The sequence below is a fragment of the Vidua chalybeata genome, chromosome 7 (assembly GCF_026979565.1).
Source record: "Vidua chalybeata isolate OUT-0048 chromosome 7, bVidCha1 merged haplotype, whole genome shotgun sequence".
Classification (NCBI taxonomy): domain Eukaryota; kingdom Metazoa; phylum Chordata; class Aves; order Passeriformes; family Viduidae; genus Vidua; species Vidua chalybeata.
This window is the reverse complement of record NC_071536.1, coordinates 15,196,309-15,214,668: the sequence shown is the minus strand read 5'-3', so window position 1 is coordinate 15,214,668 and position 18,360 is coordinate 15,196,309. Positions and strand designations below refer to the sequence as shown.

The following is an 18,360-nucleotide window of genomic DNA, read 5'->3' as shown; positions in this document are numbered from 1 at the left end:
AGCTTTGGAAAACAGATTAACTGGAAAGGCTTAGCAAAGAAGGATTGCAAGGGAGTAAATTGGCTGCAAATCAAATAGAGAAACTATCGAAAAATAAGTAATAGATATTTAAATAATAAGTAGGTTTTTGCCTGTAAAAAATGTGGGTGGCATTAATACCTGGCATGTTCTTACCAATTAAGTATTTTTATTTTAATAAGCTGAAAGGTCTGCTTAGTATTTTTTACAGAAATAGTGTATAGCTTGTGATAGTGCCTTCAATACAGATTTTTCTCTCTTTGCATTTTTGTAGTAAAAATGAAGATGGAAACATGTTGCTGGATAACATGCTAACATTATCTATACCTCTAAAATATGAGATCGAGTTAAATACTCATGGGTGAGTCACCTGTTGGTATTACCTGCACATCCACAGAACTGTTGTCTTGTTACTATTCTAAATTCACAAAGTTTTTAAGCAGAAGTGTGACATAGCTAAAAAATCCTGGGACTGAGTTAGCACAGCTGTCCTGGGCTCTTAGACCCTTGCAAGAGTTTTTTTCCACTACTGTGAGATGAGACCATTGGTATCTCTGGTGCTTCAAACTTGTCTCTGAACAGACTAACATGTTTTAGAAAGTGGAATATTTTTTACAGAAAGAGGTGTTTAATAAGAGCATAGCAGATCCTCAGACTCCTTGCTTAACATGAGTCATGCTCTGGGTTTGTTGTGGGGTATTCATGGAGCATAGCTTTGGGTGAGGATTTATGACTTTTTATGGTTGATCTGCCTTTTTCAGAGGAAAGAGTACAAATGTAAAGGGTTTCTATTCCAAAGGCAGATGATTTCTACTCTATGTTCCTAGATTTACTTAAAAGCAAACTTGGGTATTTTCTTACAACCAGTCTTACTGGAGGTAGTGTGAAGCAGAAATTATGCTAATGATATATAGGAATTCTGTTTATTAACAATTTCTAAACCATTGTAGGTTTGTGTCACCAACCTCATTTGTTTATGGAGCAGAAGAGAAAGATTCACCAATGACATGTATGAAGGAAAATATCAACTTCACTTTCCATGTAAGAGTTTTCCTTTGTAAACCCTGTCATCCTTGTTTTGAAGGTTAATGTTTAGTGCATCTAATGACAGTCTAGACAGTCAGTGAGGAAACTTTTAAGAGTACAAGGGCACCATGAGTAATTTTTGTGCATTAGTGATGGGAAGTTGCTGTTAATCCCTATTAGAACACTTTTTGTTTGGCCTGGCAAATCTTCCACTGAATGATCAAAGAAAAATTTCCTAACACAAGCAGGATTGAAAGTGGTAGAGCAGTTCTGACTGGCCACTTCTTCCTTTCAGAAACACTTCAAAAGGAATTATAGTAAGAAAAAGGAGTTAGGAGCTTCTTGTAAGAGCATCAAATAGCATCAAATTTGTCTGCAGTGGACTAAAAGCAGGAGTTTGGACATAAATCTCTCCTAGTTCCTTTTGCATACTCTCCTGGCAGGCAGTCTGCATGACCTCAGGTACTCATCACAGATTAGCACTACTTACTCATCAGCTTTGGAAGAGGGAAGGGTTCAGTAAGCCCACAGAATGAATGAACAAGATGTTAACACTCCTAGCACAATCCACTTTTGTGACAGCATACAGAGCAGCTGCCAACCCATTCTGTGCAGTTTTATGTATTTATATATGTATGGTTTTGTTTCTTGAATAGCTACCCTTGAAGTTTTAACTGTTGAACTCTTCACCTCTTCCCCACAAGGTTATCAGTGCAGGACCAAGCATGTCTCCAAACACCAGCTTAGAGATAATGATACCAAATGCTTTTCCACCCAGGGACTCCAAATTATTCAACCCATTGGATATCAAGGTAAGCAAAGGCTACATTGGTAGCTGTATGAATTCTATGAAAAAGAAAAGCAGAACAAAGTTAGCTAGGTACTCAGTCTGTTTGATTTGCTAGCCATGGTGAAGCAGAGTGAACTAGAACAGGATAATCTTCAGCCCCACATGCTTCAGAATTCTGGAAATAAAATTTATACTTTTAATAATGATGTTATATTTTTTTTCAGACAACAGCTGGACACTGCTCCTATAATAAATATCCCAGAGACTGTACTGCAGCAGACAAAAATGAAAACATATTAAAGGATGTCATCACTTTCTTTTCAAAGCCTACAAAGAGGCACATGGTAAGGCCTGTCTTTTGGCATCAGTGGGAAATGACTGTATGAATAAGCCTTAAGAAAAGAGTGTATCTTATATAATGAAGTCACAGAGTCATCTTCCAAGGATGTGTGGTGGGATCTGTGATAAGTGCAGGGTAGTCATAAGTGACTTTAGTGAAAGGGGTGAGAATTGACTGGAGAAAGTTGATTAATGACACATTGCTGAAGTCAGGGTGGATGACAGGTACTTACAAAAAAACTGCCAAAGGGGTATGGAACTGAATGAGTGGGCAAGCAGAATGGCAGAGGAAATTCAGTAACAAACAGAAAATGATACATCAGGGAAAAACAGGCTTTATTTTAATTATATGCAGTAAGCAGATCAACTGTTGTCTTTTTCTCATCAAAACAGTGCCATCAAACATAACTAAGAGGAACTAGGTAAAAAAAAAACTGAATTCCAAGGAAGACTATACAAGCTAATGGAAGTCAAGAATTACAAAATATGTAGAGATCATATTTGGCTGGGAAGCTATTAAAAAATATTTGGGAGGCTGGTAGAGTGCCATACATGCATGGCCTGTTCCAGCTCATCCCTCTGTTCCTGCTCACAGACCCTGCTGGAGATCAGACACTCCACTACACAGTCCAAACTACAACTGCATTGCTGAGGCTTTGTCCTCATAGAAATCTGTTTCCTGCACCTTGTCTTTGATAAAGTACAACATTATTTGATCTGTCATCTTAAAAAATAACAAAAACAAACAAAAAAAACCTACCTATTTTTTAAGAACTGTTAATTTGGGACTTTTAAGTAAACACATTACAGGAAGTGTCAGTCAATGATTGAGATACAGCCTGCACTAGAATATCCAACCAGTATTCAGCATGGTAGTCTTGGATAAAGAATAATGTTAAAAATATAATAAATATAATCATGTACAGCCTTGTGTTTTTGTCTTCTCCAAAGCTGTGTGAAGTGGTGCTAGTTGTCAGTGTACAAATATAAGGATCAACCAATTACACTGTTTGCACTGGATAACATAGAGTTATTGTCATTCATCATTACTGATAAAAGCTAATTTGAAATAACAGTGTAAAAATAAATCATAAATATATAAACTAATTATGACAATTGTTCTTTTTCAGTCTTAAAATAATTGAATTTTTAATAAAAATGACATGTGTTTTGTATAACAGTTAGGTTGGTCTCTTGTTACTGTACATTTAGCACCTCTGGAATGACAGTGATGGATGACAACCTCAAGTTATACCCTGAGTTTTCAAGAATAAACATGAATCCTTTTGTTTTAGTCAGTTCCTATTTGTCTTTAATGCTAAGATTATATAGTTGATAAAGTTAAGTTTGAATCTTTCCTTCCCCTGTACAGTACTGCATGAAAAATGACAGCCTTTGTTTACAAATACATTGCAAGCTGGGAAACATGGAAAGTGGAAAAGAAGCAACTGTTCACTTGCATCTGGAGGCTACTCCTTTACTTTTACAAATGGTAACATATGAATTTTTCGTACTTGAGGGGAATATTTCAAGGCATATTTGCAGTATTCCCTGCATATAAATTCAAGGTATTAGTATTTGTTTTCTAACAGTGAAACATGATTCAAACATGATTAAATCTTAATATTTTAGGTTTTAACCTATTTTAGCTTGCCAGTGCTAAGGCTCAAGATGATGTATGAAAAACAAAAATATGTATTTTAGCTTGTCACTTTATGGTATGTATTGCTTTGCCTATTCTGGCTGGGTTATGTAGGATGGGGATTTAATTTCAACTCATAATTGTATTTTTCTAAGAAAAGCAGCATGGATGTGGACTTAAGTAAAATCCAACCTGGCTTCATTCCAGCTTCCTGGTACTAATTTGTTTTGTGCTCAGAAAAAGACATCATTGTGTGTTTGTGTGGGATTCTGGTTATGTCAGCAGCTGTGTTATAATTTTTTGCTGGGCAGGAATCAGTGTGTTAAAGTTATTTTTTAAAAGATAGATTTTTTTTTTTTTTTAATCAGGATGATGCATCAGTATTGAAGTTTGAAGTAAGAGCAACGGTCTGGCCAGAAAAAAATGCAAAAGTTATTGAACTACATAAGGACAAGCAAGTTGCATATGTAAGAATTCTCTTACAGATTTGTGATGAACATGTTAAAGTAGAAAAACTAACAGCAATTGATATTGTACAATTCTATACATACTTATACACCAGCAATGAATATAGTGTTAATTATTTTAAAAATTAATTCATTTTCCCAGGTTTTTTAGTATCATTAGGGAAGAAAACCCAACAGTTAGCACTAAGCTTATTTTCTGTTTTTCAGGTCTATTTGGAAGGAGTGCACCACCAAAAGCCAAAATACCATGTTACTGTGCTAATTATTTCCCTTGGGTTAATAGTTGGTGTTACCTTGTTATTGGTCCTTTCATTTATATTATGGAAGGTAGGTTTTCAGTATTCCTTAGTTGCTTCAAGTCAGGAATTCATGCTGTTGAAGGATTTTTGGATCTGGGTTAAAGAATAAATAACATTTTATTATGATCTCTCCTTTCTAAAGAAAGATAATTGCTCCTGTAACTTGGGGTTCTTCAAAAGTATTTCTCCATTTTTTCATTTCATTTAATCTTCTGCATGTTCTACATTTTCTGTTGCTCAACATCACAAATCCCTTTACAATGTTTTGTATGGCATCTCATCTTTGCAAATGATTTATGTATTTTAATTATATCAAATGGATCACTTTTGTGCGATGGTGCTCCACATTTAATATCACTTGTCACATGATGACTGATAGTTTAAAACACGTTTTCATACCAATATAAAATGTTTAAGGTTTCAAATTGCAACATAAATACTAAGAAAATTCTGTGCCTAAGTAAAAGAGAGAACTAATAAGGATGCAGATCCTCTGACAAGTGATTAAGAGATTGTTAACTTCTTTACCTATAACAAGACTTTCTCCATCCATCATTTTTGCATGGACATGTAGAAATGAAACAAATTTAACCGGAAAATTTTGTTACCATATTTTTAAAAACACTGGATTCTGTGGACTGTTAACATTCACAAGCCCAAGTCTTTACTCCATACAGGAGAGCATTAGCCTCCCAAAAATTAAAAGAAGAAAAAGCAAACCTACTTTTTGGATTGATGAGTAACACTTGATTACTTGGTATGACAAAGCACTGGCAAATACCAGACTTCATAAAGGCCATACATAGGCATTTTTATTTTAATTAATCTTTTATGGTTTAGATTTGGTGACAAAGATTTGCTGACAACAGATTCCAAATTATGTATTTCAGATTGGCTTCTTCAAAAGGAAATACAAACTGGTCCCTCAAGACACGAACAGAAGAGACAGCTGGAGTTTTAAAAGTGGGAACAAAAATGACTAAGATGGCAAATAAACATTTGATTTTAAAATGAAGAAATTAAAATTCAGTTTAATTCACAGGAGAAACATCAGCAACAAGAAGCCTAAGCCTTGAGCTTATTTGCTCTTACAAAACATCCTTTATTTCCTTGAACTGTATAGAGGATACACCTTACAGTACTGTTCTAATATGAAAATGGTACACCAGTTTGTTCTGAAGTCTCCCAGTAATATTTGAAGTGCCACATATATATATATATATATATATATATATATACATATACATACATATACATATATATATATATATATATATATATATATATGGTTTCAAGCAGACAGAAGAACACTAAAGATAAAGAGGAGAAGAAGAATTACTTACCAAAAGGAAGTATTTGCAGAAAGTAATAATTTTTGGCCAATCCTGGAAAGTAAGATCTCAAACACATTAGCATGAGTTATTATATTAAAGTTTCAATAATATTTTGATCAGGCATTCAAGAAGAAATCCTCTCTCACCTTTGACTGGCATTTTACCAAGGGTAAATTAGCTCAAACCCATAGGACTGTAAGTAGAACACACAGATGTAGAAAACAACTCTCAGAAGCTCTGGGTTTCTGCAGGTGACCTTTGGCTTCGCAGGCACACCACATCACTGAAGGTACTTGGACACCCAGGCAAGCCAGAACCAGGAAGGCCAAAGGTGAATTCAGAGCAGAGAATTGTGTGGGGTAGCCTGGAACTGCAGCTGTAGAAAGATTAAAGTATTGGAGATTATTATTTGTAGCCATCTATAACATGGTACTTGCAAGCATGATAGAATTACTTGTTTCATCCTTTCCTCAGACAGTGCTGCCATAAGGTTTTGGGCTTCTCCAATGAATTATTTCTATGTGGGTTTTTTTAAAGCAAGTATTTATTTTTATTTATTTGAAGATTTTTCTATAGTACTTATTATAGGATTTAGTGCTGGCATTCTTCCAGAACCTGAAAAAAAGACAGGCTTCAACTGACAAAACAGAGACACATATACCCAAAAGACTCCAACTGCCAACCATAATGGGCCAAATCTTATCTTTAGATTAAGTACTTTAGAAAGTACTTAATAAGGAAGTCACTTAGAGAGCCAGCTTCGGTTCTTGGAAGGTGTCAGATAAATACCATCCAAACAGGCACCCTCAGCAGCCACTTGGCAGAAAGGCAAAGGACTGAACAGAAACATGGATCAAACCACTGCTCTGCTACTCCAGGAAGTTTCTTCAGCTAGCTAAGTTTGCACTGCCACCTAGCTTTGGTGAAACAGCACAAGCCACAAGGAAAAAAACCTTCTGCTCCCCAGAACCGCTGGAGAACATTCAACTTCTTCAGTAACTGAATTTATTGCACCAGAAGGACAGAGTAAGCCATGAGGCTGGGCCTTGGATGTCTTTCTGAACTGCACCGAGAATGGAATGTCACCTGTACAAATGCTTCAAAGCTGCACCATCCTATGGGAACTAGCCTGAAACTCAAACCCACAGCAAGTGCCTTCAGCAAGCACTTCTGCTACTAGAGTGCTTGGTGCCATAAAAGCCGTGTTGCCCACAGATTCCAAAGGTATTTGGGACCATTTTGTAACTTCCTTTCCTTCATTTGATGCCAAAGATGTGGATCACTCCAAAGTATGTTTTCCTCTAATACCTACAGTGCAAGGACAAATGAATGTGCATATATTTTTTTTAAAAGTCAAAATGAAGTACATCAAGAATTAAATACTTTCTTGCAAATCTGTGTGAAAACTATACCAAAAAATGCTTACCTTCCAAATGGCTTTCGTGAATTTTTGCACTTTAAGCAAAAAAACCTTTGAACAGAAATAGTTTGACATTACAGCATACTGTGAAAAATATACCTCAAATACTGGAAGAAGCATTCATCTTCTTTTGAATACAAACAATGCAAGGAAGTGAAACCAAAGTATTTTATTTATCTTTGAAATAGTTTACATAACTCAGTACATGTGATAATGATGCCTTGGAAATTTTACACTTTTTATTCAGGTTTGATTGTTAACATGTATATGTTGGCTCCCTTTTCTTAGGATATGAAGCAAAATTATGAAGCTTTTATAAACCAGGTTGACAAAAAATGAATGTACAATGTCCTGATGGTGGCAAGATTATAAAGTATTAATCAGTTGCATTTTATTAAAAAAAACCCAAACAAGTTAAACAGATGAATGCTGTTTGTTCTGCAAATTCAATTCTTTTGTTAAATTTCATTTAATAAATAAGTTAAATCTACTAAATGTTGCTGGAATACCTTTTTAAACAACTTAAGCTTAATTTGAATTACCTTAGCATGTTAAAAATACTTGATGGGATAGAATATGAATTTTAAGTGGAAACTGCTCCCTGTAATTTGGACAACAGGCAACTGCTTGGGTTTAGGAGCCAAATCCTCATCTGCAATTTTTTGGGTGCAGTACTCAGACCTGTGTATTTATTACAGATAAGAATTTTTACAGCTAGTTAAAATCATGGTAGCTATAGATCTCTTGCAAAGGCTTAAAGCCCTTGATTTAGCAACATCATACAAAGACTGGATTTCACATTACACTCAACTGCTTCCTGAAGAAAGCACCTAAAACAACTCACTCTTGCCCTGACACAATGCAGCTTTCATTTGTGCGCTGCCTCCTGAATGACTCCCAGAGGAGTGACCAGGAAAACATTCGTTATCGATGGTCCTGCAAACAGAAAAACATGGTTGCTACTTTTCATCTCAAAGGAAGCTAGTTCCCAGAAAAAAGAGTCTTAATTTGCTGTCCTCTGAAATAATTGTCTTCAATATTAAGTAAATTACCAAAAAAACACAAACACTCAAACATTATGTTTTACAAGGAAATTATAAAAATTTAAGTCAACTCTTATTTATCACAACTTTAGTCTCAGCAACAACAAAAACTATGCTGAATAATGTTTCAGTTCTAAGACAGAGAAAATACTAATTTTATACAAAGAGCAGTTTTTAAAATACATTTTAACAAAGGAAAACCAAACAGCACATCAACATATTCTTTTATATTATTTGACTAGAAACATTTTGAGAGCAAATATATTAAGGCAACATTAAAAATCATAACTAGAAATAGAAGTACTTTATTAAAAAAATAAATGCATACATTTTTATTTTGCCATTTTTATATTTTTTATTCTTCAACTAGAGCTGGTGAGTAGAGGTATGGTTCTTCCCTGATAACATATATAATTTAATAACAATTTAAACCTAAAATTAGAACAAACCCTAACCCTTACCAATTAAACTTCTGCTAAACTGACATCAGTACAAGTCTAGACCTTGGAAAGCTGTGCATAGGGGTGAGAACAGGATTCTGTATTACAGAATTTCCAGTGTGTCCCTTCTATATGCAGTTGCACGTCACTTGGGAACTCTCCAGTTCATCAGTGTTCACTCCATAAAGATCAATAAGTTGAGGATGCACCCTGTGAAGCAAGGAAGTCAAACTTTATCACATCAACTCTTGCAATGGGTGTGCTGCTTCTTGAGGTTGGTGAGGAGAATTAATATCTACAAGCTTTTATATGGAAATAAATCAGGGTGAATTACATTTTGACAATTCCAATAGGATCATCTTTAGGAGAATATATTATATATCCTACAACATGATCTGCCTTTTATTTTACATACCAGACTTACCCTGAGCTGTGTGCCTTCAACTAATCCTGTGTGCATTGCAGAAAAATGAGCCACTGCCCACTTAATTCCACTGATAATCCTCCCATTTCCTATGTATTTGTAGTCTCATTCTTAGATGCTGGATATGGAGACTATTCTCAAGCAGCATTAAGTTTTCCACAGTTGAAGAACTACATATTTTTCTTAGCCTTACACATGCTGCTTCCCAAGTAGGAATCCTTGTCCCAAAAGGAGCTCCTCATGGAGACACATTATATACATCTGTTCTCTAAGAAATGGAAGGGTAAAGTAGCAGGAAAGAAACAAGAAGTAGTAAAGTAACAAAAAATAAGAGAACTGGAGTGGAAGCTGATGAAGCACCAGGATGGAAAGGCCATGTGAGTTATAACAAACCTTTCCAAAGGTGAGCACAAGGCAACTAAGGCAGAGGCCCAAATGATGGTGGAAGAGCCAGACCCTGCAGTGCAAGCAGTTCAATGTAGGAGCATTTAGAACACCTAACTCTGGTACCAACTGTGCTCTATAGTGTGCAATCTCACATCTGAGATTGCTGCACTAGTCTGTTATGGGTATATGGTCCCTACATGGGCTATTGAACCTTACCGAACATGAACTTCTGATGCTTCCCTCATTAAGTCTCCATCTATATTCCAAGGGTAGTTTCCTTCTGCATTCAGACACATACTTTCCTTGGAATCAGGTCCACTTTTAAGCCTTGGTTGTACTTTTACTTCTCGAACTGTGTAGGTCTCCACAAAGGGAAAATTGAACTAAACCAAGCACAGATAGACAGCAAATGAAGATGAAAGATACAGGTGGTAGCTTAAAACAAAATGGGTTACTTGAAATCAAAAAGCTGGCAATTTTTTTGTCCTAAGTGAGAACATTTAACTCAAGCTTTGACCACATGAGCATGAGCCAGCTAGTTTTATAGATTAACCTTTTACCCTAAATAGTGCCTCAGAAAAAAATAGTAGTGTTCCATTTGTATTCCCATATAAGACTCCATCAACCTGCAGGTAAGGGGGTATAATTTGCACATACCAAATACTTTCAGAATATGTGAAAGTCCAAGCAGATTGTTTCCTGTGGTCTGTTCATCATTACCAATCACTTTGTCCTAAACCAGGCTAGTTAGAATTCTAGTAAATGGTTGTCTTAAGCTTAAAGAAGGGCCCACATCTCCTTGTCTGATTTGTAACCAGAAAGAGAGAAAAGCAAGGCCTTCCTCAAAAAGCATAACTGGAAAGCTTAAGCTATTTCCTCAATTCAGCCATTGGTGCTGTCACCTAGAATTTTCACCTATCTCTTCCCCAAACTCCCTGGCTGTAGATGAATTCAAACCCAAACCTTCCTGTTACAGTGATTTCACATAATCCCAGAACATTTGAATGAGAACCAGTGTGCTTGGGCCATGCAGTGGGGCTTTAGACAGTAATAAGATCTGTGTTTGAATGCTTCATTTTTCTCTTCCATGACAGAATTATGACTACAATCTTGAAATACAGTTCTGCAAGCATCGTAACTAGATGGGATGCATACCTGCTAAAAATCAATGCTCACCACCTACTGCTACCAGCACAGCATGCCATGACCTGCTGAAATTACCAACTTTACCAATTTCTGACAGAGTTGTGGGATGTCCCTGCAGTTCTGCATTCTTCATCTCTGTACTACACAAAATTCAGACACGGCATGCATTTCCTTATTGTGGTGGAAGGGCTTTACACCCATAAAACTATGGTACAACACAAACACAATTTAAACCACAACAGATGGACTGAAATAGGCTAATCTGTATTAGTCTAGTGATTTAAAAAAAGAAAAAAAAATCAGATAAAAAGGGGCTAATGTATTCTGACAGGAAGCTAAGTCTCCTTACGAGGATGCTAACATTAACTCTTGCAGCTTGTCTACTTTCACGATTAACTGTTCTTTTTATAATCACCAGAAAGAAATTAATGGTACCTGATTTTTTGCACTGCTGTATCTCTTCAGATGCTTTATAAACTCTGTTCGAGAAGTATTTTGTACAACAATAAGAGCCATGCTTCCATTGTTCAACCTGAAAAGCAGACCAAAAAGATAATTCATTAATTTGCAAAAAGATAATTCATTAATTTGGAAGTACAGAAGGCTCTTCAATAGCCTAGATTGGAAAGGAAAATTTTTAAAAGCCTACAGAGTAAATTAATAGGATAAGTCTCAATAGTTTTTCAAATCTTTTTGCTGACCCCCACCCCATAGATCAATATAAATTAAGCACTGAATTTATTCAGCATTCTTACATTGTAATAATAACTTCTAGTCCTTTAGCAATAGCCATTTCTTGAATACAATAGATATAATCTAAGAAAAGCCTGCTTTTCTACTTAACAGATTGTTTTTAAACATCAGGGATCACAAACTTCTCTTTTTATTTTTCTCTCCAGTGACAAATAACAGTTACCATAAGTGCTGTGAGGCAGAGCTGTACCCAGAAAACAGTGCCATGGTGCATGGAAGCCCCCCCAGCACAGACCCAGTGCAGATGGGTTCCCCCACCCCCTCCACCAACACCCATGCTGCCCTAACAAAGGCTACCATCTCCAACTCACACTCTCATAGCAGTTCTTAGTACAGTTCTATTTATACATTTCACAAGAAAAAAAAAAAGTTGAGGACTAAGAATTTTGTATGAGATAAAACAGTCATGTACTAGAGATTAAACAAGAAGAGCCCCCACAGTGCAGATGCTCAGTGGCTCTCAGTATCCAGTCTCCATGGGTATTTTAGCATCTTTGAGAACTGGGGTCAGACTGTGAGCCAGTGTCAGTTCCCCATTCCTTAATCAAATGTACCTGGACACAGAAACTAACTGGAATATCCATGCAACCATGCCTAAGTCCCATTTAAGTTATGGAGACAGTGTTCAGAAGAGTTCAGCAACCCCTGCTGAGACTGCCTTCTGGAGAGAGATGGTGTGTTTCCTATCTTCTGCACATATATGCATATATTTATTTATTTATTTATTTATTCAGCATCTATGTTTGGAAAATATCTTAGGAGTTGTTAAAAAAATTACTTCCAGGCTACCAGCACTGAAAGGGATAGTTCAGATAGCTACTGCACAGCTGCATTGGGAATGTTCTCAGACTATGGTAACAGCACTATCTGAGAGGGTAATTGTTACATAAACATTAAGTAAGTCACCTGGCACAGCAGTACTTTGCTGATTCAGGAAAGAGTAATGATGACATTTAAAAAGTTGCCTCCTTATCATATTTGCTTCAATAAAAGGGCAGAGCAGACTACTGGGCATTCAGCACTAGGGCCTTTCATCTTTAGAAATTACTAAGAATTCTCATTAATTCCTTAAAAAGCCCCATCTGGAGTGAAGCACAACACCTATGCTGTGAAAAACACATCCCACAGGGCTCCCACAGCACAGACGGTTAAATGTATCCTGACACATTTCTGCAAATTTAGACCAATGTAACTGGTGTTACAGGCAGCAGCCAAAGCTTGCACCCCACTTCAAATGTCTTCACATGGCAGAAACCACTTGGGGAAAAAAGGAGAGAAGAAGCCTATATGAGTTCCTTCCATAGTGGGTCTCGAGTCTCTAACAATCAGTGCCAGGTTTTTGTTTCCCATATTGAAAATACTTACAGTCAATACGTTAATCACTATGACAAAGGAAGCTCCTTTGAGTTAGAGTCTAGCTTTCCTACTCTACTAGCTGAGCACACTTTAAGATCATTTTTTAAAAGAGATGAAAGAACAACCGGTATTCTTACACAAAAAGAAATAGGGAGATCCACTGAGCAGCTACACTGGGAGAGAAACTGGCTCGTTCAAACCTGCAATAATTGCATGGAGTTGTCACGAAATTCCCTGTCACTGAGAAATGGAGAAGAACAGATAGAAAGAGAAAGCAAAGCTAAAATTCTCATCAGAATTTTCCAACTAACTGGAATATAAAAAGACTAAATGCAGAACACAGTCCCTAAGATGGGACAGCATCAGAGCACTATCTTGAGGACTGTGAGATTAGCAGGACTATGGGAGCAAAGAAAACTTCTCATTAAGAGTTTAATCATAAATAATTTGGTTCTATATTGTTTCCAAGAAGTCAAATTCTGCTAAATAAGCCAGCAATTTTGAAGAAAAACACCTCATCAATTCTTCTCCAATTTCACCTAGTGACAATCTAATGAAAGAAAAGAGACTCATTCCATAAACTTTCCTGAGTGTTGGGGTGTTTTTGGTACACATTCATGCACACACACGAGTCTCTGCATTCTTTTTTTGAGGGAGCATTTTGTACTTTGCATAGAACTACAAAGTTTGGACTTGCTATTCTGCTCAATTGCCGACTGGATACAACAGGTACAAATATTTACCACCTAAGAACTGCTTTGGTCACCACAAAGCAGGCTCTCAACAAGGAGCTAAAGCCAAAATGAGTCAATGTCAACAACCAGGTTACATACTCCTTTGTTTCCCCAAACCCTGCATGTAGAAGCTTCATTTCTCAAATTCTGAGGGAAACCAAACAAAAAATAATAATAAGAAAAAGACAAGTGTGAACTTTAGTCTTTAATAGAGAAAGACTCATATTTCATTTTTGCTGGCTGTAGAGCAGAAGACGAGGGCCACTTTTATATTTGAAAAAATAAAATTAAATCTAAGGGTGAAGTTTCCCCATAAAGCCAAATCCTATGACAGATGACTGCTCCATGACTACTACTTAAGTCAGACTTGCCAACTAATTTAATCACAGCAATTATCCACTCATAATTCTAGTTAGACTGCTTGACCTTATTTGCCTGATCCAAAAACTGATTACAATTCCTGGGATTATCGAGTCTGCTGCAGTCTACGCTCCCTCCCCCAGTCCAGAGGGACTAGACTACCTAAACATAGGCTCATATTCTCGGAATAGCCAAGGTCTTAAGGTAAGATGTCAGAATTTATAGACATGACTAAGTCTCTAAACCCATACTGACCTTGTATTAGGTGCCAAGCCTCTTGGTGCCATTGAACACAGACAAGGGATTGCCATAATGCTCACATTCAGGAAGTGACCCTGAATTTTCTGCCATTGATCCTTGCTACCTAAATATAACAGAGTAATTCTGTATTACTCCAGTTAATCAGCCATGGTTCACTTTTAAAAAATCCTAAAAGCAGAAACTCACCTTTTTCCGCTCTCTCTTTCTTCTTTCTAAAAGGGTAGAAACATGTAAATAAAAAAAATTAAAGTCAGTTGCACATTTAAGCAACATATACTTTATTAAAAAATGTAACATATTAGTTATGTTACATTAAAATATAAATATACATTAAAATATAAATATACATTATAATATAAAATATTAGTGGAACTGAAAAAAATCAATAATACTGAGTAGAAGACTGCCTTGTAACAAGATCCTCTATAGGATTCTCTACAGGAAACACTTTACAATATGTACAAGTTTGCAGTTGTCAAAATAAACATCTCTTAAGATTATTTCACTTGTTGATTAAATTTGAACAAAGTAAAGAATCTGTACAATTTTATTCTTCAAAGACACATTTCTGTAGCTTTGGAATTGCTTGAGTCAGTTTTACTTACCTGTCCTTCTCATGAGTGTCCTCCTGCAGAATTTGTAGAGGGAGAAATGATAATTCACATTCCTCTGGCCTAGAAAAGTATTGGCATTTACTATGATGTGTACCAGCATTCTGACTGTTAGACACACTTATCAAAGTTAAGGTGATTTTCAGGAGATTCTGAATGTACAGAATTTATCTCCTCTTTAACTTGTAAGAGGGATATACATCACATCTGAGTTAAATCTGTCTGCAATTAAGATAAACTACTGCTCTGTCTTTGAGATTTATTATTTCACTTTCCTCAAGGAAATGAGAAATACTAGAAAAACATAACATCTCTTGGCATACTTGAGATCTGCCAGGGTTTTGATGAAAGCAAAATCCTTCCTCTGGCTGGAGGGCATCCAGCGGTGCTTCTCTGCCAAAGCCAGCGTCCTCGCCCCAAACCCAAACATGGCTGAGAACCCAAAGCGCAGCAGCTTGCTTGGAGTGCTGAAAGTACACACATCTACTGCTTGAATGTGTCCTAAAATTTCATAAATAGAGAAAAAAAAAATCTATATTTCAAATGACACACAACTTACAATTTATTTTTCGTCTATTTTAGCTGGGGGAGAAACCCCTCCAGACTCCTCTCTCTCTAGGAAATGAATTTTACTAATCAAATCTAGAATCAATCTAGATAAAATTAAGACTCTATCAAAGTAGTAATTTCAGATACTTGAAAATGTTAAAGCTGTGGTAGAACATTTGGCTACTTCATAAGGCTGCAAAGGGTCTGACTCAATTCTGTGCACATTTTCAACAACAAGAATCAAGGAAAATGTAATATCGCTCATATTTGCAAAAATCTCTGCAACTGTTTCACCAAAAATATGTAATGACAGCACATTGTACTGGAGGGAACTCAAACACAGGTTTTTAATGTATTCATGTTTACAGTTATAAACATATAATTCTGTTCAAAATAGGATATATACTTTTTTATACTTTTTTTAATAGACCCTGGGCATCTTCCACTGCATTCAGTGTCTCTGATTTTTAAAGAAAGACAGGTTTAGATTTTGCCTGTAAAGGGTTTTGTATTACGACTTGAGAAATAGAGCAAAGGCTCTTCCACTGCAAACTGCAAGACCAAGAGAAGAGATACTCAAGAGGGACCTTAATCTTTTTCCTCTTTATTTAATTTAAAAAGAAGTTCTAAAGACTGCTTTGAGAGTAAAATTAACATTTTCTGATGAAGTATTTGCTTTTCCAAGACCTAAAAATAAGGTCTGCACTAGCAACCTACTTTTCCCTTTTAGCATAATTACATTTTCACATTCAAAACCCATTTATTGTTCAGACCCAGCGGCAAATGATACACTTTCTTCTATGAATGAAGCTTTCTTATAGAAACTGTTAGTAATTAAAATAAATGCACCTGGAGCTAAAACCAGGATAGAATAATTTGGGTTTAAAAGCCTTAAAATATAGATTACAGTGACACAGCAAAATGCTATGCCTTTACTGAGCCACTGTTTATTACAAACTTCTACACACTGCTTTATTATTTATAATCTGGTAATGAATGTAAAAATATTTACCCATTACAATGTGCAATGTCGCTGTCACTGTGTGTTTAATACCATAGAGTGTATGGGCCAAAATATTTGTAGTACCTGTAACAGTGAAAAGAAAAACTGCTGTAAAAAACCATGAGAGATACAGAATAACCAGAACAAATATACACAGCATTTTTAATGACTGCATTTTCAAAGAAATAAAGCCTGCCCATGAATTGTCTTCTTAACAGCAGAAATGCTGAATAGTATTAAATTTAAACCTTTAAAACTTCCAAAGGTTTATAAAATCTTCTCTGCATATTCATTCATAAGTGTCATAAAAACAAAGCAGTGGGAGAAACAAGCTTTTCAAAGTATTGCCTGCTTGGATTTTTTTTAAACCATCTCCTTAATCATCACCTCTTATGTACCCAAGCGCTGTACTAAGGAACTAGAAGGCAGATTACTAATAAGATGCATTTGGGGAATACTTTTAGGTTGGTAAAATAACACCCAGACAGTGTAAAACTGTACATTTTTCAAGCCAAATGATATTTAATCTAGTCAAAGATAGCTGCTGTACTTTTTGCAGGCTACATTTTAGATTCCTAGGAATTGTGAATAAAATTAACTACTGCACATCAGCTTCACAAGAAACAGCTCAATGACTGAAAAGCAGGGAAGGCAGAATGTGACATCTTACAAAGAAAGAGGTGACTTGCAATCAGTGCACCAAAACTGATCCATCTCACTTTTATTTGCGCTGCCTGGACACTGGCAGCCAGTTGTTCTACCAGCCACCAGAGAGAAGAGAAGAGAAGAACAGATTTTGAAACAAGGGAGTGAGTAAATCAGGTGGCAAATAGAAGAAAAAGTCAAAACCCAGCAATGTCAGCACAGAGTTGAAAGAGAGAGTGGAAAATCAGCTGTCAGTCTGCAAAAGAAAGAAGCAGAGTCCTGAAGGCCCACGAGTGCTGGTGATTGATATGTCAAGGCACTTTACCTGGGTAAGAACCATGGAGAGATATATATGTAAATTTTGCCCTTCTGCTTTAATGCCTAGGACATAAAATACTGTGCATCAGCTGACTTTTGAATATAAATTTATTTTTAAAATCATGAAGAAGGAGCATTTGTGTCTTTACTAAATTCCTGTCATTTAAAAAAAAAAATTCATCTTGATTTTTCTCATTTCTGGCATTACTTAGCCAATCAGCAAAAGAATTCACCTCTGGAAAAATAAAGGCCTGCCACCAAACAGGCAGAATATTGACTTCTTCATATCACTGATTAAGGGATGAGTAATTCAATACAAGTTTAATTAAAAGAACAAAAATTACATAAGAACAGTTTAGAACCTAACTTCCCATATAAAAATGAGCTCACATAGATTTTCAAATAATTTTCTTGTTTCAGTTATTTAATATTCTACAGCAGCAACAGACAATTCTGGATGTTAAATTTGCCCTAAGTTTTATGGAAGAATAACTTGTCTTTCTAAAGTAGGGGAAAGAAGGGAAGAAAGGAAAAGACTACCACATGTCAAGCAACAGGCACTCAATATTTAAAAAGCACTTTTAAAGCATAATGTACCAGATTGAAAAATTTTGTTTATCCCCAAATTCTGCTTTTATGTCATGCAGTGTATAGAAAAAAATACTGAATTTGCAATGACTGATGTACATAATTACAAAGCTCTAAAGGTGTCATGACATTCTTATTCAGGAATATATCTTTAATTTTTTCCAATAATTTATCTAAATAAAAAAATTTTGTATAATTGGGAATCTCACAGATCACCTGTTAACTTCTTAGAGCACCTTAGCCCCTGAAAGTAATTTAGAACTTCATGGAAAGCTGCCATAATATCAGAGAGAGGAGCTCTGAGTTCCTGCTATATGAAGGAAGTGAGGTACATCTTTTAAGGTAACAGATTCCCAAAACCTACAAAAACCCCTACATTTGACCTAAAAAGCACTTCTTCCCAGAAT

At 35.9% G+C, this 18,360-nt stretch overlaps 2 protein-coding genes across 5 annotated transcripts in view; one reads left to right on the top strand and one right to left on the bottom strand.

The window, feature by feature from the left end:
- The window catches only part of ITGA4 (integrin subunit alpha 4), a 35,086-nt gene extending 27,542 nt beyond the window's left edge, over positions 1-7,544 (top strand). Inside the window, exons 21-28 of the mRNA XM_053947699.1 lie at positions 293-379; positions 969-1,059; positions 1,749-1,856; positions 2,059-2,178; positions 3,546-3,665; positions 4,184-4,282; positions 4,490-4,609; positions 5,472-7,544. Of these exons, the coding sequence (XP_053803674.1) occupies positions 293-379; positions 969-1,059; positions 1,749-1,856; positions 2,059-2,178; positions 3,546-3,665; positions 4,184-4,282; positions 4,490-4,609; positions 5,472-5,564 (838 nt within the window). The 3' untranslated portion in view covers positions 5,565-7,544. The remainder of the gene's footprint in view (positions 1-292; positions 380-968; positions 1,060-1,748; positions 1,857-2,058; positions 2,179-3,545; positions 3,666-4,183; positions 4,283-4,489; positions 4,610-5,471) is intronic.
- CERKL (ceramide kinase like) overlaps positions 7,490-18,360 on the bottom strand; it is a 51,951-nt gene continuing 41,080 nt past the window's right edge. For 2 of the 4 annotated variants that reach the window (XM_053947700.1, XM_053947702.1), the window contains exons 6-13: positions 16,412-16,486; positions 15,174-15,351; positions 14,845-14,913; positions 14,426-14,451; positions 14,234-14,342; positions 11,211-11,307; positions 9,846-10,012; positions 7,490-9,028 (exon numbers count right to left, since the gene is read on the bottom strand). In XM_053947700.1, coding sequence (XP_053803675.1) covers positions 8,947-9,028; positions 9,846-10,012; positions 11,211-11,307; positions 14,234-14,342; positions 14,426-14,451; positions 14,845-14,913; positions 15,174-15,351; positions 16,412-16,486 — 803 coding nt within the window. In that variant the 3' untranslated portion in view covers positions 7,490-8,946. The remainder of the gene's footprint in view (positions 9,029-9,845; positions 10,013-11,210; positions 11,308-14,233; positions 14,343-14,425; positions 14,452-14,844; positions 14,914-15,173; positions 15,352-16,411; positions 16,487-18,360) is intronic. The other 2 variants (XR_008431826.1, XM_053947701.1) reach the window with 2 other exon arrangements.